The sequence below is a fragment of the Pieris brassicae genome, chromosome 2, assembly GCF_905147105.1.
Source record: "Pieris brassicae chromosome 2, ilPieBrab1.1, whole genome shotgun sequence".
In the NCBI taxonomy this organism is placed as follows: Eukaryota; Metazoa; Arthropoda; class Insecta; order Lepidoptera; family Pieridae; genus Pieris; species Pieris brassicae.
In genome coordinates this window covers 6,970,202-6,988,829 of record NC_059666.1, presented here as the reverse complement: position 1 = coordinate 6,988,829, position 18,628 = coordinate 6,970,202, and the positions used below count along the sequence as shown (strand labels likewise).

The 18,628-nt window shown below is 34.0% G+C and overlaps 2 protein-coding genes across 2 annotated transcripts in view; one reads left to right on the top strand and one right to left on the bottom strand.

Moving 5' to 3' along the window:
- The window catches only part of LOC123719985 (ankyrin repeat domain-containing protein 29), a 28,895-nt gene extending 13,395 nt beyond the window's left edge, over window positions 1–15,500 (top strand). The window contains exons 2-8 of the mRNA XM_045676359.1: window positions 4,762–4,872; window positions 8,635–8,733; window positions 11,816–11,914; window positions 12,387–12,485; window positions 13,376–13,573; window positions 14,068–14,163; window positions 14,530–15,500. Of these exons, the coding sequence (XP_045532315.1) occupies window positions 4,762–4,872; window positions 8,635–8,733; window positions 11,816–11,914; window positions 12,387–12,485; window positions 13,376–13,573; window positions 14,068–14,163; window positions 14,530–14,706 (879 nt within the window). The 3' untranslated portion in view covers window positions 14,707–15,500. The remainder of the gene's footprint in view (window positions 1–4,761; window positions 4,873–8,634; window positions 8,734–11,815; window positions 11,915–12,386; window positions 12,486–13,375; window positions 13,574–14,067; window positions 14,164–14,529) is intronic.
- Window positions 15,501–15,603: 103 nt separating this feature from the next.
- On the bottom strand, window positions 15,604–18,628 carry LOC123719984 (lymphokine-activated killer T-cell-originated protein kinase homolog). The gene is made up of 5 exons (XM_045676358.1): window positions 18,428–18,628; window positions 17,991–18,286; window positions 17,575–17,770; window positions 17,012–17,203; window positions 15,604–16,805 (listed from the first exon to the last, which is right to left on the bottom strand). Exons 1-5 carry the CDS (start codon window positions 18,537–18,539, stop codon window positions 16,654–16,656), a joined length of 948 nt encoding a protein of 315 aa, XP_045532314.1. The 5' UTR covers window positions 18,540–18,628; the 3' UTR covers window positions 15,604–16,653.

The following is an 18,628-nucleotide window of genomic DNA, read 5'->3' as shown; positions in this document are numbered from 1 at the left end:
TAACAGTTATGGCAGAAGATTATAAATTTCACGGGCGATCTTCTATTGGTTTACCGTTACTAATCTTAGTCCAATCTAACGTTTTTGCGATAATCGCAACGTGTTGATAAGTATTGCATAATCGATATAAAATTAGCCTTAGATAATCTTGTTTACGATGTTTTTATAAGGAAGCTGTGATTACACAAGCAATAACCTAATTATGCTTAGTATTTGTAAAATTGATAGAAGCAATCTTATTTATGGACTGGTTTAGACCGTATAGAGTCTCTCTTAAGGCCATGACCACGGAATAAATGAGGATGGAGGGGTAAATAATAATAGGCATCGCAATTATCACACCACATCACACAGGACTAATATTAACTGAAGTCAACAGTGAGTCGCCGCATGCTCATAACAAAGTGATGCAAGTGTGAATCGATAAAAACTACAGCTGTCACTTTCGTAAAAGGAAAACGGAGAAACTCAAGGATTCCATGTGTCGCGTCAAAGTGACCGTAAAGGAGCGCAAACGGTGTCAAATTCAAACTTTCACTGGCAACAGTGTTCATAATATGACAAACACCGGTCGAGCTGAAAGTGTATCGTGTCACGGGTGCACACAATCTTAATCACCGGAAAATTCGTCAGATTCCGGCAAACGATAATTAATGTTGTAATGTACAGTATAATAGCTACCGTCACGAAACGATATAATTAAATGCCAATGACTCGTAGTAAAAAAATACATGATGATATATTATGATGATATGATTTAAAAATTCGCTTCATACTTTAACAAATGTAAGGCTGTGCTGTGCTTAGGGTTGATCCCTCCTGCCTCGTTACAACACCGCATGAGCTGTATGAATTAAAAAGTTCATCAACATTGATGGCTGGAAGACTTTCACGGTCCGTTTCACAAGGCATTTTCTTTTGCGAATCGACGTCAAGTGGGGTTTTTTCCTGAGACAGACGACCTCCAACTCTTCAAAATTCGAGGCTCGAGGGCCTTCAAAGGCCCGCACCCGCAACCCACCCACTAAAAATGGGTGTTTATGGGCTGCGATGACTGCCCTTTTTAGGCGTCCCGCTGGCTCGTATGTTCCCGTATGTATGTATTATATAAAAGAAGGAAAAAATAGGTCAGAATTGCTTATATTTTATTTATTAAAAATAAATAAATATACTCTCCGTCTCCAAAACACTCGAATTTGGACAGTTGCCGCGTATGAAACAGACATGTTTACATCAACAGAAAATACAGCCCTGGCTCGTGCTTACAATGTAACATAAGACAAAGTCACTTTTTATAACAATTGATTTTAAATAATTAACTGATTTTATGCGAGCGCTTTTTAATGGATACGTAAAATAAAAATATTTAACAAATATGTAACATAGTTTCCATGACTTAGTTAAATAACAGTAAGCGTGATACATTGTTTAACTCTGAAATTGAGATGAAATATACATTGCCCTCGTTGTGGTTACATAAGATATATTAAATAATTATTGAGATTTGGGTCAGATACGATCATTGTCCTATTGTACCTTTACAACGATCTTTGCGGCTTATAGTAAAGAAATATTGCTATGAGAGATTTCACTATACATTTTAATTTATTAAATCTCTTCTACAATACGGCTACAATATTATATACATCAGTCTCGTCTCACTTATTTATTAATTTTATTAGTATAGGTCCGTGTAATTATACGGACCTATACTAATAAAATTCAAAACCGTTTACGACTGTTTATATGGACCAAAATCAAAGGTCTCGGCTGAATTCTATTGTATTAGGTAGTTAATAACAACGTCATCGGCTGTTACGACTATCGGTTTTTACGACCAAATATGAGTATTCCCTTCGATGTCGTTATAACAGATTTTGATTGTATAATAAAAACCTCTTGACCTTACTTTAATAATAAATGTATCGTAAATTTTCCCTCTGTTTTTAATATCTTAAACAAAAACATTTATAGTGATAATAAATAAAGACATTATGGTAGATATTAATTTATTCACCAACCAATGCGTATTTGAAATAATATAAATAAATAATGATTTAATATTTTTTGTTAGGTTGGTAAATATGCCGTAGTCGTTAGACTGAAGTCATTAATGTTGTTCAACTCACTCTTGGTCTTTGCGCAATGATAGTCATTGGGCATTACACAACCGCGACTATGCGATAGAGACGTACAGATCATTATTTCGAGAAAGCCCATCAAGATCATCTATCATCTGTGATGTGACAGTGTCATCAAAAGCACTTCTACTTAAAATGTCATTGATACCTTATTGAAACACCACTCCATACCATTATGACTTTGTTCTTATTAATGGAAGAATTTGTTTATGACATTTCGTGCAAAGATTATTCACTTTGACCCTAATATCAGTCTCTCTTGCACAAATAGAGAAACATTCTGAGGTGACAACACAGTCTTTGTGTGGCACAGGACTACCTACTCACGAAAAATAAGTGGAACAGATACAGAAATCTATATGTATGATTTAGTATCAAATGACATAAAATGTTAAAGTACTATAACCCTGGTCGTGATGCACGGGCATCCTCAAACCAGTTTTCCCAGTCCTGTCTGAATCTATTCATTGGGATACAGTGAGGTCAAGTAGATGAGTCAAGCGAAAGTTACATTCGCAACCGCATTGTTATATGAGTGGTAATGCGTTACATTATATTTATTTATTTAATAATAGACAAGACAACAATAGATATTTAAAAAGAAATACATGTTATAACTAGAGAAGTGTCCTTGAATTGTTTTACAGATAAGAAAAATAAATTAAGAGTAGAAAACACAACTAAAATAAACACTTCTTACTTCTACACATTAGTTTACTGAGTTGAAAAGAATTGCAATCTTCTATTAAAATTGCTTAGGGCCTATTTCGTGAGTCAAAAAAACATATACAAAGGATATATAAACAACAGATAATATACAGATCATCCCATGATGTTGATTACATTTTTGTTAGAGGCACACTTTTAATTATAAGATAACTCATGGTCCATTTCACCAAAAAAGAATTAAAATATACCTACATATACTTCATTTAAATTTGGAAACTAAAAATAATGTCTCACCAGAATTTGGCTGTCACTGTGTACTTTAGACATACTTTAAATAACTACGAAATGTATAGATTACGTTTCGTAATATTAATTCATATATTTTTTTATTACAAAATTATTAATTGTAATATTGTGTAGTAGGTAGTTCATTTGATAAGGGCAAAGGCAAAATTTACGGGTAGACAAGTTAGTGTATTAGTAAAATTTACCAATTTAGGGTTACAATCCTGGATACTCAGTGACTTCTGTTTGTCAATATTGGTTTTTAGACTAGCTCCGGTCCTAAACCCAAATCGTTGGCAATGGCACAGTTGAGCCTAAGTGATTAGTAATTATATTAAACGACTGCGCCAGACGCTATAATTTCCTTGTCCTCATTACGATCGCAAATTATAGCTGTACTAGGGACGACTTGACAATTGTTGACTTTATCTCTTCAATATCAATGCAACATAATTAATTACATACCGTGAGACGGTATGTAATTAATTATTAAATTATACATAGAAGGATAAATAAGTATAAAACGTACTGAGATTAAACATATAATAACAATAAACATCATACTTCAAACATTTTGCATGTGTGAAACGTTTGTTTGTGGGAGTCAAAGCGGCGAAACAGGTAACACAAAATTTTTACTGAAGCCCCTTTCGTAATACAACGTAGCCGCAAAAATTTAATTGCATTCAACCGCTGCCTACGCAACTTCAATATAAGTACTAGTAATAGTACTGTATATAAACTTTGCTATATTTTTTTGCAGACGTCCTATAATGCGATTATTGATTCATACATTTCTAACTGTATGGCTTACATGTCATTAGGGACTACGAAGAAAATCGTGTATTGAACTAAATAAATGAAAACTTGATTTATTTTTTTGATTGCCTTTGAAACAGTTGTTTGGTATATGTTTATTTGAAGAAACTATTTAAACGTGTAAGTTAGTAGAAGATTTAGACTTAAAATAAATGAAAAATTATGATTATAAATGAACGCAGACGACATTTAAGACTCTGTATAACTAAAGAACACTTATGAAACATGTAAAAAATCTCAACTTAAGGTAGAACGTGCCTGTCGCCATGCGTAGGGTGGAAACCGGACTATATACTAGCAATAATAATATAAAGGTTCGATTTGAGCATAACTCGGCTTGCGTGTGTGATTTGTAGGAACAGTTAATTGTACCGTTGATAGCGTTGCAATTATCCGCCGATGCGATAAATACTCTGAATGACACGCTTTTTGTGCCCATTCAGTTCTTTGTATGGTTAAATGACAATTGCATTCTTCTGTGAGTTATAGAGTGGGTCGTCATATCAGAACATACTCAGTTTCCTTATTTTACTATACGATTGAGCCTTGAGATTAATTTTGCTCTTATGTAATGTAATGGGTAGATCTTTTTATTAAGTAATCCACTTCAATGCGTGTTATTTTAATTAAATTATATTTTTGTAAATTTACTATATTCAATATTTTGTAATATTATTTTATCAATATAGTCGTTTGAAATATTTGAAATTAAAATGCATACTTGCAATCAGTATGTCTTGAATAAAAGCATCAATTCCATGATGGCAAGATCTCCCCGGGGTTATGGATTCAAAGTTTCATTTAATATGGTAAACACTAATAATATGATAATATTATATTTTTCCAGAAAGAATCACGAAGTGATGTTCAGTTCCACCTGGCAGCGCTCCGTGGTGACTGCCCGCGGCTGCGACAGCTGCTCGACACCGGAAAAGTGCATATTGACTCACGGGATCGAGTAAGTATTTACACATAACATTAATTATTTCTTATTATGAGAGGTTCAGTTGCTCAAAAAAATCATCTAAAAATCCCTAGTTTTCGGGTTTTCTGTCTTAATAATTTATTGATAAATTATTATAATTGTATTCATTCGGAGAAAAACATAAAGTACGTGGCATCGATGTTGTAATTTAGATAATGGTATGTAGGTAGTACCAAAAAAGAAAAAGTGCAAACAAATGTGACGGTAGACGCTTAAACGCGATGACGACGAATATATCCAGCCAAGCAGACCCTCAATGTGCCTTCAATCTGAAACATTAAAATTTGTTTATTTATTAATAATAATATCATATCAAAAATCGACGGCGTATCTGTTACGAAAAACGTAAATTTGCTTATATTATTTGTAACAGTCTGTTCTGTAATTTTATAGCTAATAAAATTTATAAGAGACTTTCTGTTTCGCATATCTTGGCCTGAATCCTATATTTAAATATAAGGATGACCATAGTTTGGGATTAGTTAAATGTCCTAAGTGCCGTTAAAATCTTTGGAAAGTCACAAATCCGGTATGCTAATCAATGCCATTGATTTCATTATTTTGCAAAGTAATCTCAAATTAGCCAGACATCGTTGTGATGTAATGATTGCCTAATGACTAACGTGACTAAGATCTTGAGAACAAATCTTAAACTTTTTTAATTCAACGTATCTATACTATGTTTATAAAGCTGAAAGGTTTGTTCGTTATAACCTGAACGAAAACGTTATTTTTTAAAAACCGGTTTAAGCTGATTATAGCAAGTTATCATATAAAGACGGAGACTGCTATACCGAAGGCAAGGGACCAAACAGACAGGAGATTCGATGATGTTAAGTGATACCGCCGATATAATGCTCGCAAGTGCGTTACTGGTCTTTAAAGACTGGATACCTGGACTAATCTTGAAATACCCTAAATTTGGTTCGGAAATACATTAGTAGGTAGGTCAATCGAAAATCCATTTATCTAATGTTTAAGAATAACTTTATTTCTCATAAGAATTGCATACATGATTACTGAGAAACAGTCTGTAAAAATAGGATTAATAATTAGAGCGCACAAATGTAGTTATATAAAATAACATTTTGTTTTGTTATTTTATCAGCAACAAAAATGTGGGGAACCAGATAATAAACTCGATCAACTACGAATTTGATTTGACCCCCGAAACAGTAGATATTAGGTACAACTCTTCTTTTCCAATGTGATATTTGTGGTTTAATTAAAAAATATGATTGCCTTAATTCTCTACGTTCATTCTCCTGTTACAACTCCTTTTCAAAGTGGGAAGCTGTAAACGAGCTCCACAAAGTATGCATTATTTTCCAACTCCATCATCAAGCACTCATTCATAAAGCACTCGTTACTTTTAGCGATGCATTTAAAAATACCGCATACATTTAACACTCTTCTTGTAAGTTGTAGATTAACGATCTGGCACAACCGCTATATATAACGTGTGCTATGTTTCGCCAGATTGTAACATTTCTCATACGTAAAATCGTATGTGTTATATTTAAGTTACTATTGTAAGAAATAAATCATCCACGTACCGTATTTGGGAAGTATAAAGCGCGACTGTATATTTAAGGAAACAAATTTGTCATGCACCACAGTAGATAAATCATAACTCTTTTTTTCTCTGTTGCTCAAATGTAATAATTCTTAATAATACGCCAGACGCAGGCAGGCTACTTCTAAATTATAGGCTGCTTATCATCTTCCTGCTCACGGTCCACCGTTTATTAAAACTATTGCATTAAAAAAGCTAATGCGCTCTTACATGTTGTTGATTCATACACAATACACTAACATGCACACACTCTCTCATGCACTGACCGTTTAAAAATAAGAAGAATAATTGACAAAGGCAGTAAAACAATCAAAATTGTAATTAAAAGTAAATATATATGTATCTACTAACTTTGTTATGGAAGAGCTGGGAACCCTGACACAGGTATTTTTTACTTGAAACTCTTCCCAAAATCTTACTACTTATAATGTATTAACACATTTTTTATTAATAGTTTCCCTTCCCTTTTCTTAACCTTGCACCATGAATCAAAGCGGATACAATATTTATGAAGACTATAAAGTGATTTAAACCTGAGCGCAATACAATATGTTTTGTTGTTGTTTTATATCATTGCCGTCACAGCATGATAGATTGTCATAATGAACCGAAATTATTATACCACTTATTATTAACAGCCTTATTAAACTTATTTAAAAATCCAACGTAATCTTAGAAAAAAGGTTTTTCATTGAAATTATAATTTAATCTACATCTACTATCTAATAATTTATTCTACATTTAAAATGCATACTTAGTGTTAGCACAGCACTAAGTAAGAATTAGATTGATAGACATAAAATATCATAATTGTAGACAGTGATGTGTCCCTCTCCGTGCCCCATTTCACAGTTACAGAATAACACCCAAATTCATACGTGAATCAGTTTCCCAAAAGACAACATTTTGGTGTTGAGTTCAGTGCACTGTGGCACGACCTTGAGATATTGCGCGTGACTAATTATGTTTACAGTCTTAAATGCCTTGTATATTTCTCCGAAAAAAGACAAATCTTGGCGCTCATAAATCTTACCTATTTCTGTAAAAATAATAGTCACCTATGTGACTACAATTTCACTATTTGCAATTACGCAATAACATTCAGTATAATCACCTTACGCTCAAGGTCTTGTTACAAATAAAAAAATAACTAGATTTTTAAAGCCTCTTTCTTAAGTTTATAAGATTTTTTTTTCCACTTACCCTGACGTCTGCGTAAAACATTAGTTGGAAAAATCCAAATGCGCGGCCATTCCATCAAAGTATATTATCATATACCTACCTAAGGAAATATTTTGTTTAAAAGATTTTAAGATTAAGGATAAAGTGTTTTTAGAGCTTAATTGATGCCTGATTAAAAAAAATACCAAATAAGTTAAAATGCGTAGAATGCTGTTTTTTGTAGCAGTAATCCCATCTGTAGAATACAGTCCCGTTTGCATTGTCATAATATATTTAGTAGTAGTTCATTGTTCAGATATTCATGTAAAACAAAAGACAAAAACCTTTCCTTTTGTTTTTTCAAGTAAACGATTGTGCGATTTCAAACCAGTTTCCTAGAATCCAGAAAAAGTAGTCATGCTACATCGCGCCCAGAGATGTCCATTTCCATACAACACTTGAGGCCGCGGGCGGCGGAGCGACGCGAATGCATTTCACATTGATTAAAATGCTATTAAAATGTACTTTGTTGTTGCATGTTGCGTTTTCAAATTTTTCACTTTGAATCTAATGAAATATGACACACATTGTATGCTCTATTTCTTTGGTATGTGAAGCTAAAAACTTAGTTCTAAGCAAGCAAATAAATAGGTGATAATCCGAATTTGAAACTTAAATGTGTGTTGTTGGAAAGGCCGAGCATATGTATGAGGAATTGACTGAGATGGTTTCTCTTTGATCTCAGTTACCGATAAATTCATTCAGTGTCTATTTCATTTTCTGCGTGTTTTGAATATATTTGCAGCGATGATCATTTCATTTTTCAGTGTTTCAATTTATTCTATTACAATCTTGAACAATTTTTCTAATTTATAAATGCCATAAATCGTATGACCAATATTGATAACGTAACGTTGAAATTAAGAAAGAAACAAAGTATACTGAGATATTAAAAAGTTTATGACCTCTCTTGTTTATCATAAATTTTATAATTCCAGGATGGTACAACTCCACTGATCTTATCGGCGGCAATGGGTCATACGGAGTGCGTCCGCGAACTGTTGGCGCAGGGCGCCGACCCCGCCTGTTGCAGGACGGTACGTGACTTCGCCATTGTATATATTAGGTCCTTACATATGAAATTGGCGTTTTGTAAGGGAGGGACAAAAATTCGAATATTTTTAAATGTAATATATTTAATTAATCCAAAGTAAGAACCATTGTTTTCTATGCAACAATTTCTTTTGCCATCTCATAGGTAGTTCATTGATCCCTTTACTAAAAAAACCTGTCGGACGGGAATCAATAAAATCTGTGAAGGCTATTTGGACTGCCCCATCAGAGTTAAATTTTTTTCCTTACAAGAAGTTGTCCAAATTTCGAAAAAATGGTAATCTGTTGGAGCAAGGTCTGGGGAGTACGGAGGATGTTTTAGACATTCCAATTGAAGCTCTTCTAATTTGGTAGCCGTCTGTTGTGCAGTGTGTGGTCTAGCGTTGTCGTGCAGTAGCAGTGGCGTGGAGGACCAGCCTAGGTTGTTTAGCCGCTAGCTTTTCCATCATGGTTTGCAGTTGCTGACAATAGACATCAGCCATAATAGTCTGGCCAGATTTGAGAAAACTGCAATGAACAATACCGGCACTAGTCCACCAAACGCTTACAAGTAACTTTATTGGGGTTAATTTTCGCTTGGGGCAGGATTTGGCTGGTTGGCCAGGATCCAACCATTGCGCTGAGCGCTTCCGATTATCGTAAAGAATCCATTTTTCATCACAGGTAATGATTCGGTTTAAAATACCTTCTTTATTGTGCCGGTTCAGTAATGTAACGCAGCAGTCGACGCGCGTTTGTCGGTTTGCTTTAGTCAATTCGTGAGGTACCCACCTTTCAAGTTTTTTAATCTTTCCAATTTGCTTCAAGTGAATTAAAACAGTTTTATCCCTAACACCGCAGCTAACTCGGACGTGGTTTGTGATGGATCCGCTTCCACAGCCTTCAATACTTCATTATCAACTTGGGTCTCAGGCCGTCCACGGGGCCTGTTCTGCAGGTCGAAATTTCCTGAACGAAAACGTTGGAACCAAAAACGAACTGTGTTTTCTTTTGCAACATGACCGCCATACACATCATTCACCCTTCGAGTCGTTTCCGCAGCACTAGTGCCACGGCGGAAGACGTACTCGTAAATAATGCGATACTTTAAGTTTTCCATTTTGTAAAATGAGTGACGCAAACAGAAAAAAACAGAAGAAAAAAACAAACGAATGACGGTCATCGAAGCACAAATACATGAGTAAATAGCTGTACAAATTTGAATTTGAAATTCCTAACCAAAGAGCAAAGTGGCCAGTACGACAAAACGCCAATTTCATATGTAAGGACCTAATATGTATTGACCAGAGGAAACTATAACTGAATTGGGCCCATGAGACATAGAAGCGGTTATAATTAGCATAATTGCGATTTGTGTAATTTTTATTGAATTTATTTATGGTTTCATGAAAACCGTATCATAAAAAAGTAGCGTTATTTTTAAATGGAAATAACTTGCACGACTTGTATTTATTTTGTTAAATAATTTTAATGATAACACGTTTTTGATTAATAAAAACATAAATTTCATTTTGCGGCTTGCTCGAATACTTAAAACTACTATGTGTGTACCATGCCGAAAACGGTTATATAAAGGTCAAGGAAACGAATATTTTTTTTTTGTCATAAAAGCTTTTGGGATAGTGCGGAGGCTCGAAGGACCAAACATTAGGCTATTGTAACTTTGCTATTGTATTGAACTAAGTATCAAGATAATATTATATACTGAGTCAATTTTACACAACGGAAATAATATACAGTCAAAATCTGTAATAACGACATCGAAGGGACTACTCATATTTGGTCGTAAAAACCCATAGTCGTATAGATACCGGCAAACATCTTGAACAAATGTCCTTGCCGCGGCGGCGGAGGAGTGACGTGTCGATCGCGTGATTGGTAAATCGTTGACGTTTGTATGGCTGTGTGTGTACGATGCGCAAACGTTCCCCCACTCCCTTGTTTAATGCTCAAGAAGTTTGCCGGTACCTGTAACAGCAAATGACGTTGATATTCAGTACCTAACCTTCAGTCGGGACCTTTGATTTTGGTCAATATAACCGATATGTTGTTCTAAACGATGTCGTAAACGGTTTTGACTGTATTATACTTGTTTAAAGATATTTATAATTCTTGGTTATATTACCGTAAAAGTAAGGATTATAATAACTAAAACTAATTTGAAACGAAGCTCGGTACATAAGCTTTTTTAGTAAAATACCCGAAAGACCTATATTGTATGTCATACATTCGGGATGAATAGCACTCGTAGGGCATCCCCGTACAGAATGAGCCTATTCAACACCATTCACACACAGTGCGCTAAATTCTATAACAATGCTTCTTTGTTTTATTTGCGCACAGCACGGCACCCCTTGAACTTTTAGCCTTAAAGTGTGGCTCTTATAATATAAATTATTCAGGTCAATAGTTATCGATAAATTCGAAAGTCCTCCTTGATAAAAAGAAACAAATGATCATGGACTTGGTTCCCTATTTACGATACAACTACAATGTATGTAAATGACGCAGTCTATTTTCTTATATTACATAAACATTCGATGAAGGATTTCATTTTTCGAAAATTGGTATCTTTTTAAATTCATAATCTAATTCATTGTTTAAGCAATAGATGGCATTGTGCATGGCAAGAAACGCGATGGCATAACAACATCTTAGAATTATATACTATTTAGGGTTTTTTTTTTTGAAGTTTTTATTGTAAAAGTTAAAGTGCCGCTCTCTTTATTAATAAATACTTTACAAGTGTAATTTGTGGTGTCATTCCGTGATAGGTTGTTTTGTTAAGTATCTAAGACTTTTAAAATACATTGCATAGAACGACGTTCAATGAAACATTTTTTGGAGTTACGACTTAATGACACGTTAAACGAGTAACAATTTCAATAATTGACTGAAACTCGAATTGAAGACGATAATTCACAACGAAACCAATTTAGTAGTAATTTCGTAAAGTTAAATATTGAAATATACGTTATTGTTACGAGGCGATTTAAATAAAACAAGCAGAGTTCAAAGACAAATAATGTGAAAATAAATTAATATGAAGATACGTGTTGTGGTCAGACAGGAACGTCGGCGTTGTTCTTCGCGGCGCAGGGTGGCTTCATTGACATCGCGCAGTTGCTGTTGGAGGCTGGTGCCTCTATTGACGCACCTTCATTGGTAGGTAACAATTATGAATCTACCAACAAGATCTTTTCATGAATTATGAGTGAAATTTATCAAACTCTTTCGGAAGATTATGAGCCATTTATTATTACTTATTTATCTATATTTTTCTGTACTGCCGCTAGATGGTGCTCTGAGTTATTTCTATATTACGAAGTCGACCGTTAGATGGCGTAAAACATGTTAAACGAATTAAATTTAGTAAATTGCTCTTGACATTTTTGGTGTACATATACATTATGCAAATGTATTTCATAGCAGTATTAGAAATACCAGAAAGTCGTGAACACAGTACTATTAAATGTGTAACACATGTAGCTTTAGCAGACATCAGTCCCACATAAACAAGAATTTCCATGTAACTGTAAATTGTTTATGTATGACGTTTTTGTAAGAAAATAAATAAAGATTATTATTATTATTAAATGCAAAGCGTGAGTTTTTGGTACAGTATTATTATTTCCAGGATGGTGGTACACCCTTGTTTGTGGCGTGTCAATGCGGTCACCTTCCAGTTGTCGAAGAATTATTGCGACGAGAAGCTCGAGTCGATGCCTGTATGAAGGTATGCAAACATTTAGCTTTGAATAAGAATAAAAAAATGATTTTGTGTAAAAGGAATGCCATAACTTAAACCAAGTCTCGTTACGCAGTTCTTTTACTATAAAAACTTGTGAGATCCATGTAATTTCAAGTTGGTTAATTCATTTCAATACTTCAGGGATTTTCTTAAGTTATAACATAATTAGCTTACCTAACAACATCTTATATTGACCATATGAATATAACAAGTCTTTTATGTTTTATATATAAATATTGATATAGGGTTGCCTGGAAGAGATCGCTTGTTATCGCTAAGGCCGCCCGGTCCTTTAATTTTTTTATGTATTGTGTTATTTGGGTAATTTTTTAATGCAACGAAGTATGAATAAATAAAATAAATTGACTTGACTTACTTAATATAAAATGTATTACTTATCAGAACCATAGAAACACTATGTTTATGCGATTGCCAAGTCAATATATTATTTAAAATATAAAAAATAGCTAAATATTAGTTTTTCCTTGATTTATACACTAAACACTGAGTTCTAAATTTGAAGCTTATATGTCTGTTAGGTACTTCCAGTACCATAAAGTTTTCATGCTCGGTCTGTCAGTGAGTGACAGAACTAAGAAACTACTGGTGAAAATTGAATGAAGAAATATACAGGTTTATACAATGCTTGTAACTGAAAATTCAGGCTTTAAATTTTACCCATAATTGAGTTCGTGGGGTCAAAATGGCCGGAACTGCTTCAAGAAAAGGTTGGTACGTCCGTGCTGCTTTTTTGTTTGACTTGGCAGGCGCACTACCGTGCCCCTAGATTTCATCTGTGATAGATCAGAATTTGCATCTAAATTTCTAATTTAATTATTATTATAATCATAACATTAAATTAAAAATTAAATCAGGATGGAGCGACGCCACTCTTCATAGCAGCCCAGAATGGTCACGAAGAAGTTTGTGAGATGCTATCAGCACATGGTGCTAGAGTTGATCTCGCACGTATAGACCGCGCTACGCCGCTATGGATTGCCGCACAATGCGGACATGCGCACGTGGCGCGTACGTTGCTCGCTCACGGCGCACGCGTTGACGTATGCCGACAGGTAAATTTATCCAAGTATAAATAATAATGCACCAGATCGTAATAATGAACATTTTAATAAAACCATTTGCTATTATATAGACGATGTCCCCACTCTGAGATACAAAAAATATACAATAAAACAATTTGAATGAAAATTAAAAAAATGCATTTTTTAAAAATAAGGTAACAATCTGGCATCTATATAGGATATGAATGACGTCTCAAGGGTTGAGAGTCGAACACCACCAAACCAATATTGCAGATATTATGAGGCGAGCACCATATAGCAAAATTTTCTAGCTTACTGAATAAAAAGAAACTTCTTCAAAGCCTTAATAAACACTCATATTGAAATTAACAAATCGTAATCGTGCGCACGCACAGCTTTCGCGATTATTTCACTGTCCTTGTGTGTTTCTGTGTCACACACAGCGGTAAAATCACCGACGTGGTGGAACCGAGTGGCATTATTGGTCTCCACAATATATTTCTAGATTATTGGTATATTTTCAGGACGGAGCGACGCCCTTGTTTAAAGCAGCGCACAAAGGACACGTAGGAGTAGTTCAAGAGCTGCTAAAATACAACCCTAACCTTGGATTATTGCCGGTACGTATTTTTAATACAATTATTTTTGTACCACAAGATGTCGCCACATGAAAAATACTAAGTTTGATAACAAATGTATGAATATGATATTAATTATAAAAATAGTCGCAAGATGGCGTTCATACCAAAAAAGGAAATATTTTTCATAATTTCGCGCTTGCTCTTGTTTTATTTGGGACACCAAAGATATACTTTTACTGAATTAAAATATATTACAATAATTAATTATGGTGAAATTGCAACATAATAAATACTGTGCAATTTTAGGCAATATATCCCACCACAATAATATATTTAATTTACATACATTTTGACTACTGTCAAGTTTTATTTAGAAGTGTAACTCCAGAATATTATTTTTACCAGAATGGCGAGAGCGCGTTACACGGCGCGGCAATGTTCGGTCAGCTGTCATGTGTACGCGTGTTGTCGAGGCGATGCGACGTCGCACTGAGGGACGCCCGAGGTCTTACCGCACTGCAGGTCGCGGCTCACGCCGGGAAGAAAGACGTTGTTGCATATCTGTCACGGCTTCACTCATAACCGTGACGCAGCTAATCTAAATCTCTTGGGTTCCAATCCGACAAAAAAATAACCACTATGGAGCTTGATGTGTATATAAACATACTATACATATATACTAGTCCCATTAAAAAACGGTTAACTACATCCCGCATCGTTTCTACAGCTGAAAAAAAGTCAACGCCGTTTAGTATGTATTTGTTATATCGCCTGCAGATTTAGGTTCGATTCCAGAAAAGCCGTTTTTATATAATCATTCCCAGTGTAGAAAACAATATAACAGGCATTTTTAGCATATTTTTATTAAAACAAAATAATAATATATCATCTGATATAATAATTGTAATGATACAATTTTATTTTTAATATCATAAGCCTGGTGAGTTTCGAGATGTATTTCTTGATAAAAACACAACAGCAAAGTGACGTAGAACTACGTCTAGTAGTTTAACGACCGGATTCGTATTTATAACCTTGATCCCAATCAAACAAAATAAACGAGTTTCTCTAAAATGAACTGATTAATGTATTTTGCATTGGCATGGAAAATCTTCAACAAGAAATTAGAGACTGTCAATATTTTATTAAATAATTCAACATTATTTGACAATAAGTCTTATCTATATATATGTTTATTTTATATAAAAATAATATTTTTGTGGTTTTTTGTAATTGTATATGTAACGGTTATAGACTCCCAATTTTATTAAAAAGGCACACCTATAAAGCAATTTGGGTATGAGCATACTTTTGAAAATGGAATTATTTTAATTCTTGATTGTGATTGGTCATCATTGTCTCCATCAAGAAATAGTTTCCTTTTTCAAAAGTTTACAACCAGTACATGAAAATACAATTTATAAAGTTATTAAAATATTTAACCAATTAGAGTATTTATAATGGACACCGTTATTACATAGACAGGGAAAATGTTCCTAAGATATACTGTCCATTTTACGTCTGTAAAAATCTATTGTTAACATAAACAGTGGTGTCAAATAGCATATATTTATATGTAAATGCTTGGTCACGTCACCAGTAACCGATTAGTGGATCAAACTAATTCTGATGTAAAAGCATTGAATAATTTACATGTGTCGGAATTTTAACTACAGAATGCTGTATACTACCAGTTAAGTACATAAGAATTAGCATCCTTGTCATTATTTAAGAAATAGCAAGCGTTCCTTTTAAATTTATGTATTTCTTTTATACATAAACATTTTATAAGTCTCAAAAAGATGTTGTATAACTTTAAAAAACAAGGTGACAAAACAATTAACCAATCAAGGTTTTTACTATGTTTAAAATCATATCACGATAGATCCATTTGCCTTAAGTATACCTCACAGTAGATGCTAAAATATATTTTGTCATACATTTCACAATATAACATAAAAATACATTTATTGTAAATACTAGTCAGCCGTTCTGTTGTAAAGGAATCTCGATGTATAATCTCACGCTCAAAAACATTTTATCTCATTTAAAATAATCTCTGTATCATAAACTATACCTAATTATAAGGTTGTTAAATTTTTATTTATGTTACTTAAATATAAGTGTTTTAAAAATAATGTTTTAATACTTTCATACATACAACTCCACTTATTCAAAACCATTGTTGTCTTTTATTATCAGTGTAAATACAGTATTTTAGTAATAACTATAATATTCAATAATAGGATTGCACTCCTATTTCTAAAAACTCAGTTTTACTATACCTTTTTTTGAACTGGCAGGAAGCACACCTGATGTTATGTGATACCGCCCATGGACACTCACACTGCCAGAAGGATCACAAGTCTGTTGCAGGCTTTTTAAGACTTGGTACAATTTTTGCTTAAAGTGCCACATAGTGGTCATGAGCAGAATAAAGCGCTTCAAAAATCTAAGCCTGGAAGGTATATAGAGCCAACATATTGTTCAAAGATATTAAACAAGTGAAACATGTTAAATCATAGCTACTCAGCTACTAGTAGCAATGGATTGTGCAGCAGCAGACAATTCAGCGGCTGAAGGTCTATCTTCACCCTTTATTTCAGTGGCTGCTTGGAATAGTGCTACTGGTCCGCTGTATTCTGGTACTGATATTGCTGCAGGTAACGCTGGTCGGGTTCCTGGAAATACCAAACATAAATTAGTCTTATACTTTGGAGCGTGTCATTGGTCCACTAGTATATTCCAAGTTGTTCCAACAGTCCCAACTTTCATTGAATTTTTTTTTTTTGTTGGCAGTATTTGGATAATAATTTTTTAAACATATCAATTGTTTGTGTTTCCCATGATGGAAATAAATCTAAAGTTCCAACTTTGTTGTACCTACCATACATCTCATAAGCATTATCTATGTAACTGTCATTTATGCTGCTTATACTTTCATCAAAGTCTTCAATGTTGGTGTGGGGTGGCAACAAGGACATCATCTCCCATAATGTTAGACCAAAAGACCATACATCAGTCTTGTTGCTAATAATACCTCCATGCAGTACTTCAGGAGCACTCCACGCTTCTGTACCTGGAAATATTGAGTATTATTAGTACACACCCAACAGAAGCCATTAATTAAACTTGCCCTTTTGATAACCAGGCAAGTAAAATGGCTTAGCTTATAATAATCCATGGGCATGAAAAATTTAAATTATTAGCCTTAAATGGCATCTATAATTTTATAGTTTATATATTGTGCTTTGGGTTTCAGCCATGCCTGGTTGTTCACGATCTTGGCATTCAGAACAGTCAAGTTGTATGCAGCTTTTATTCAATTATTTAACTCATCTAATTGGTAGAGAGAGATGCATGCATTAGCAACTATGCCATAACATAATGTTACTCTTTTGGCTACATGGCTGATTTAATATAAGATCCAAACAAGTTCACATGACAAACCATAATAAACAGCTTTCCCACCTTTATCCTTATCAAAAATACCATTTTCATCAAGAGGTAATGTCACTCCAAAATCACACAACTTGCATATGACAAAGTCTCCATTTACCAATATGTTGTATGACTTCATATCTCCATGTAAAATGTTTATTGTAGTGTGAATATAGTCCAGAGCACGTCCAATATCAACTGCAACCTTACAAAATTGATACACATCAGTACATGTGATACACTCTACACTGTTTTAGCTAGTAAACGGCAGGTAACTCTGTAATAGGTTTGGGGCCAATATTTTGGTAGGTTTCACAGATTATTTTTTAATTCTGTGAAGACTACCACATAAATTGTAAAAAATATTGGTTTCACTGGGAATCAAACCCAGAATTAACTTTAGGTAAACTAAAAGCTTGCAGTACCTTTAAAATGCATTTTGGTGCAAAAGCGTCAGCACCTTCTTCAGCCTTCTTCTCTATCATATCACCAAGTGATAAATCACAGGCTTCCATACCCAGGTAAAGAATCTTGGTCTTACTAAATGCTCGGAACCCCACAACATTTGGGTGGGACATTTTCTGTAAAAGCTCAGCTTCAGCTTGGAGTCTTTCTGTGTACACTTTATTTGGTTTTACTCGTTTATTCAGCATTTTTAGAGCCCATGGTGATCGTATCTCTCCTGCTTTAGGTGACCGAACTAACTGCATTACAGAAACACCTGAAATACAAAAAGTTTTTTCTGTCTTCAATAACAACAAGTATTGCACAAGCAATATCAAGTAAATAATCTAAAGTTAAACATTAAAACTAGTATTCGTATTATAATGTTTTCCAAAATCGAATACTAAACATATTTTACCAGTTCCGTAGCCCAGGCGATTTAAGAAGGGCGAAGGTGGAATTGCAATTTCACGTTTATCGCTTCCAACCAGCGACATTGATTTCTTAACTGGAGTCTTGAATTCCGCCATTATAATTGTGTTTTAATGAAATTTATGCACCCGATTTAAAAATGTTTGTTTTTGTTGGCAGAAATACCGTTACAAGTTACTATTTTTAA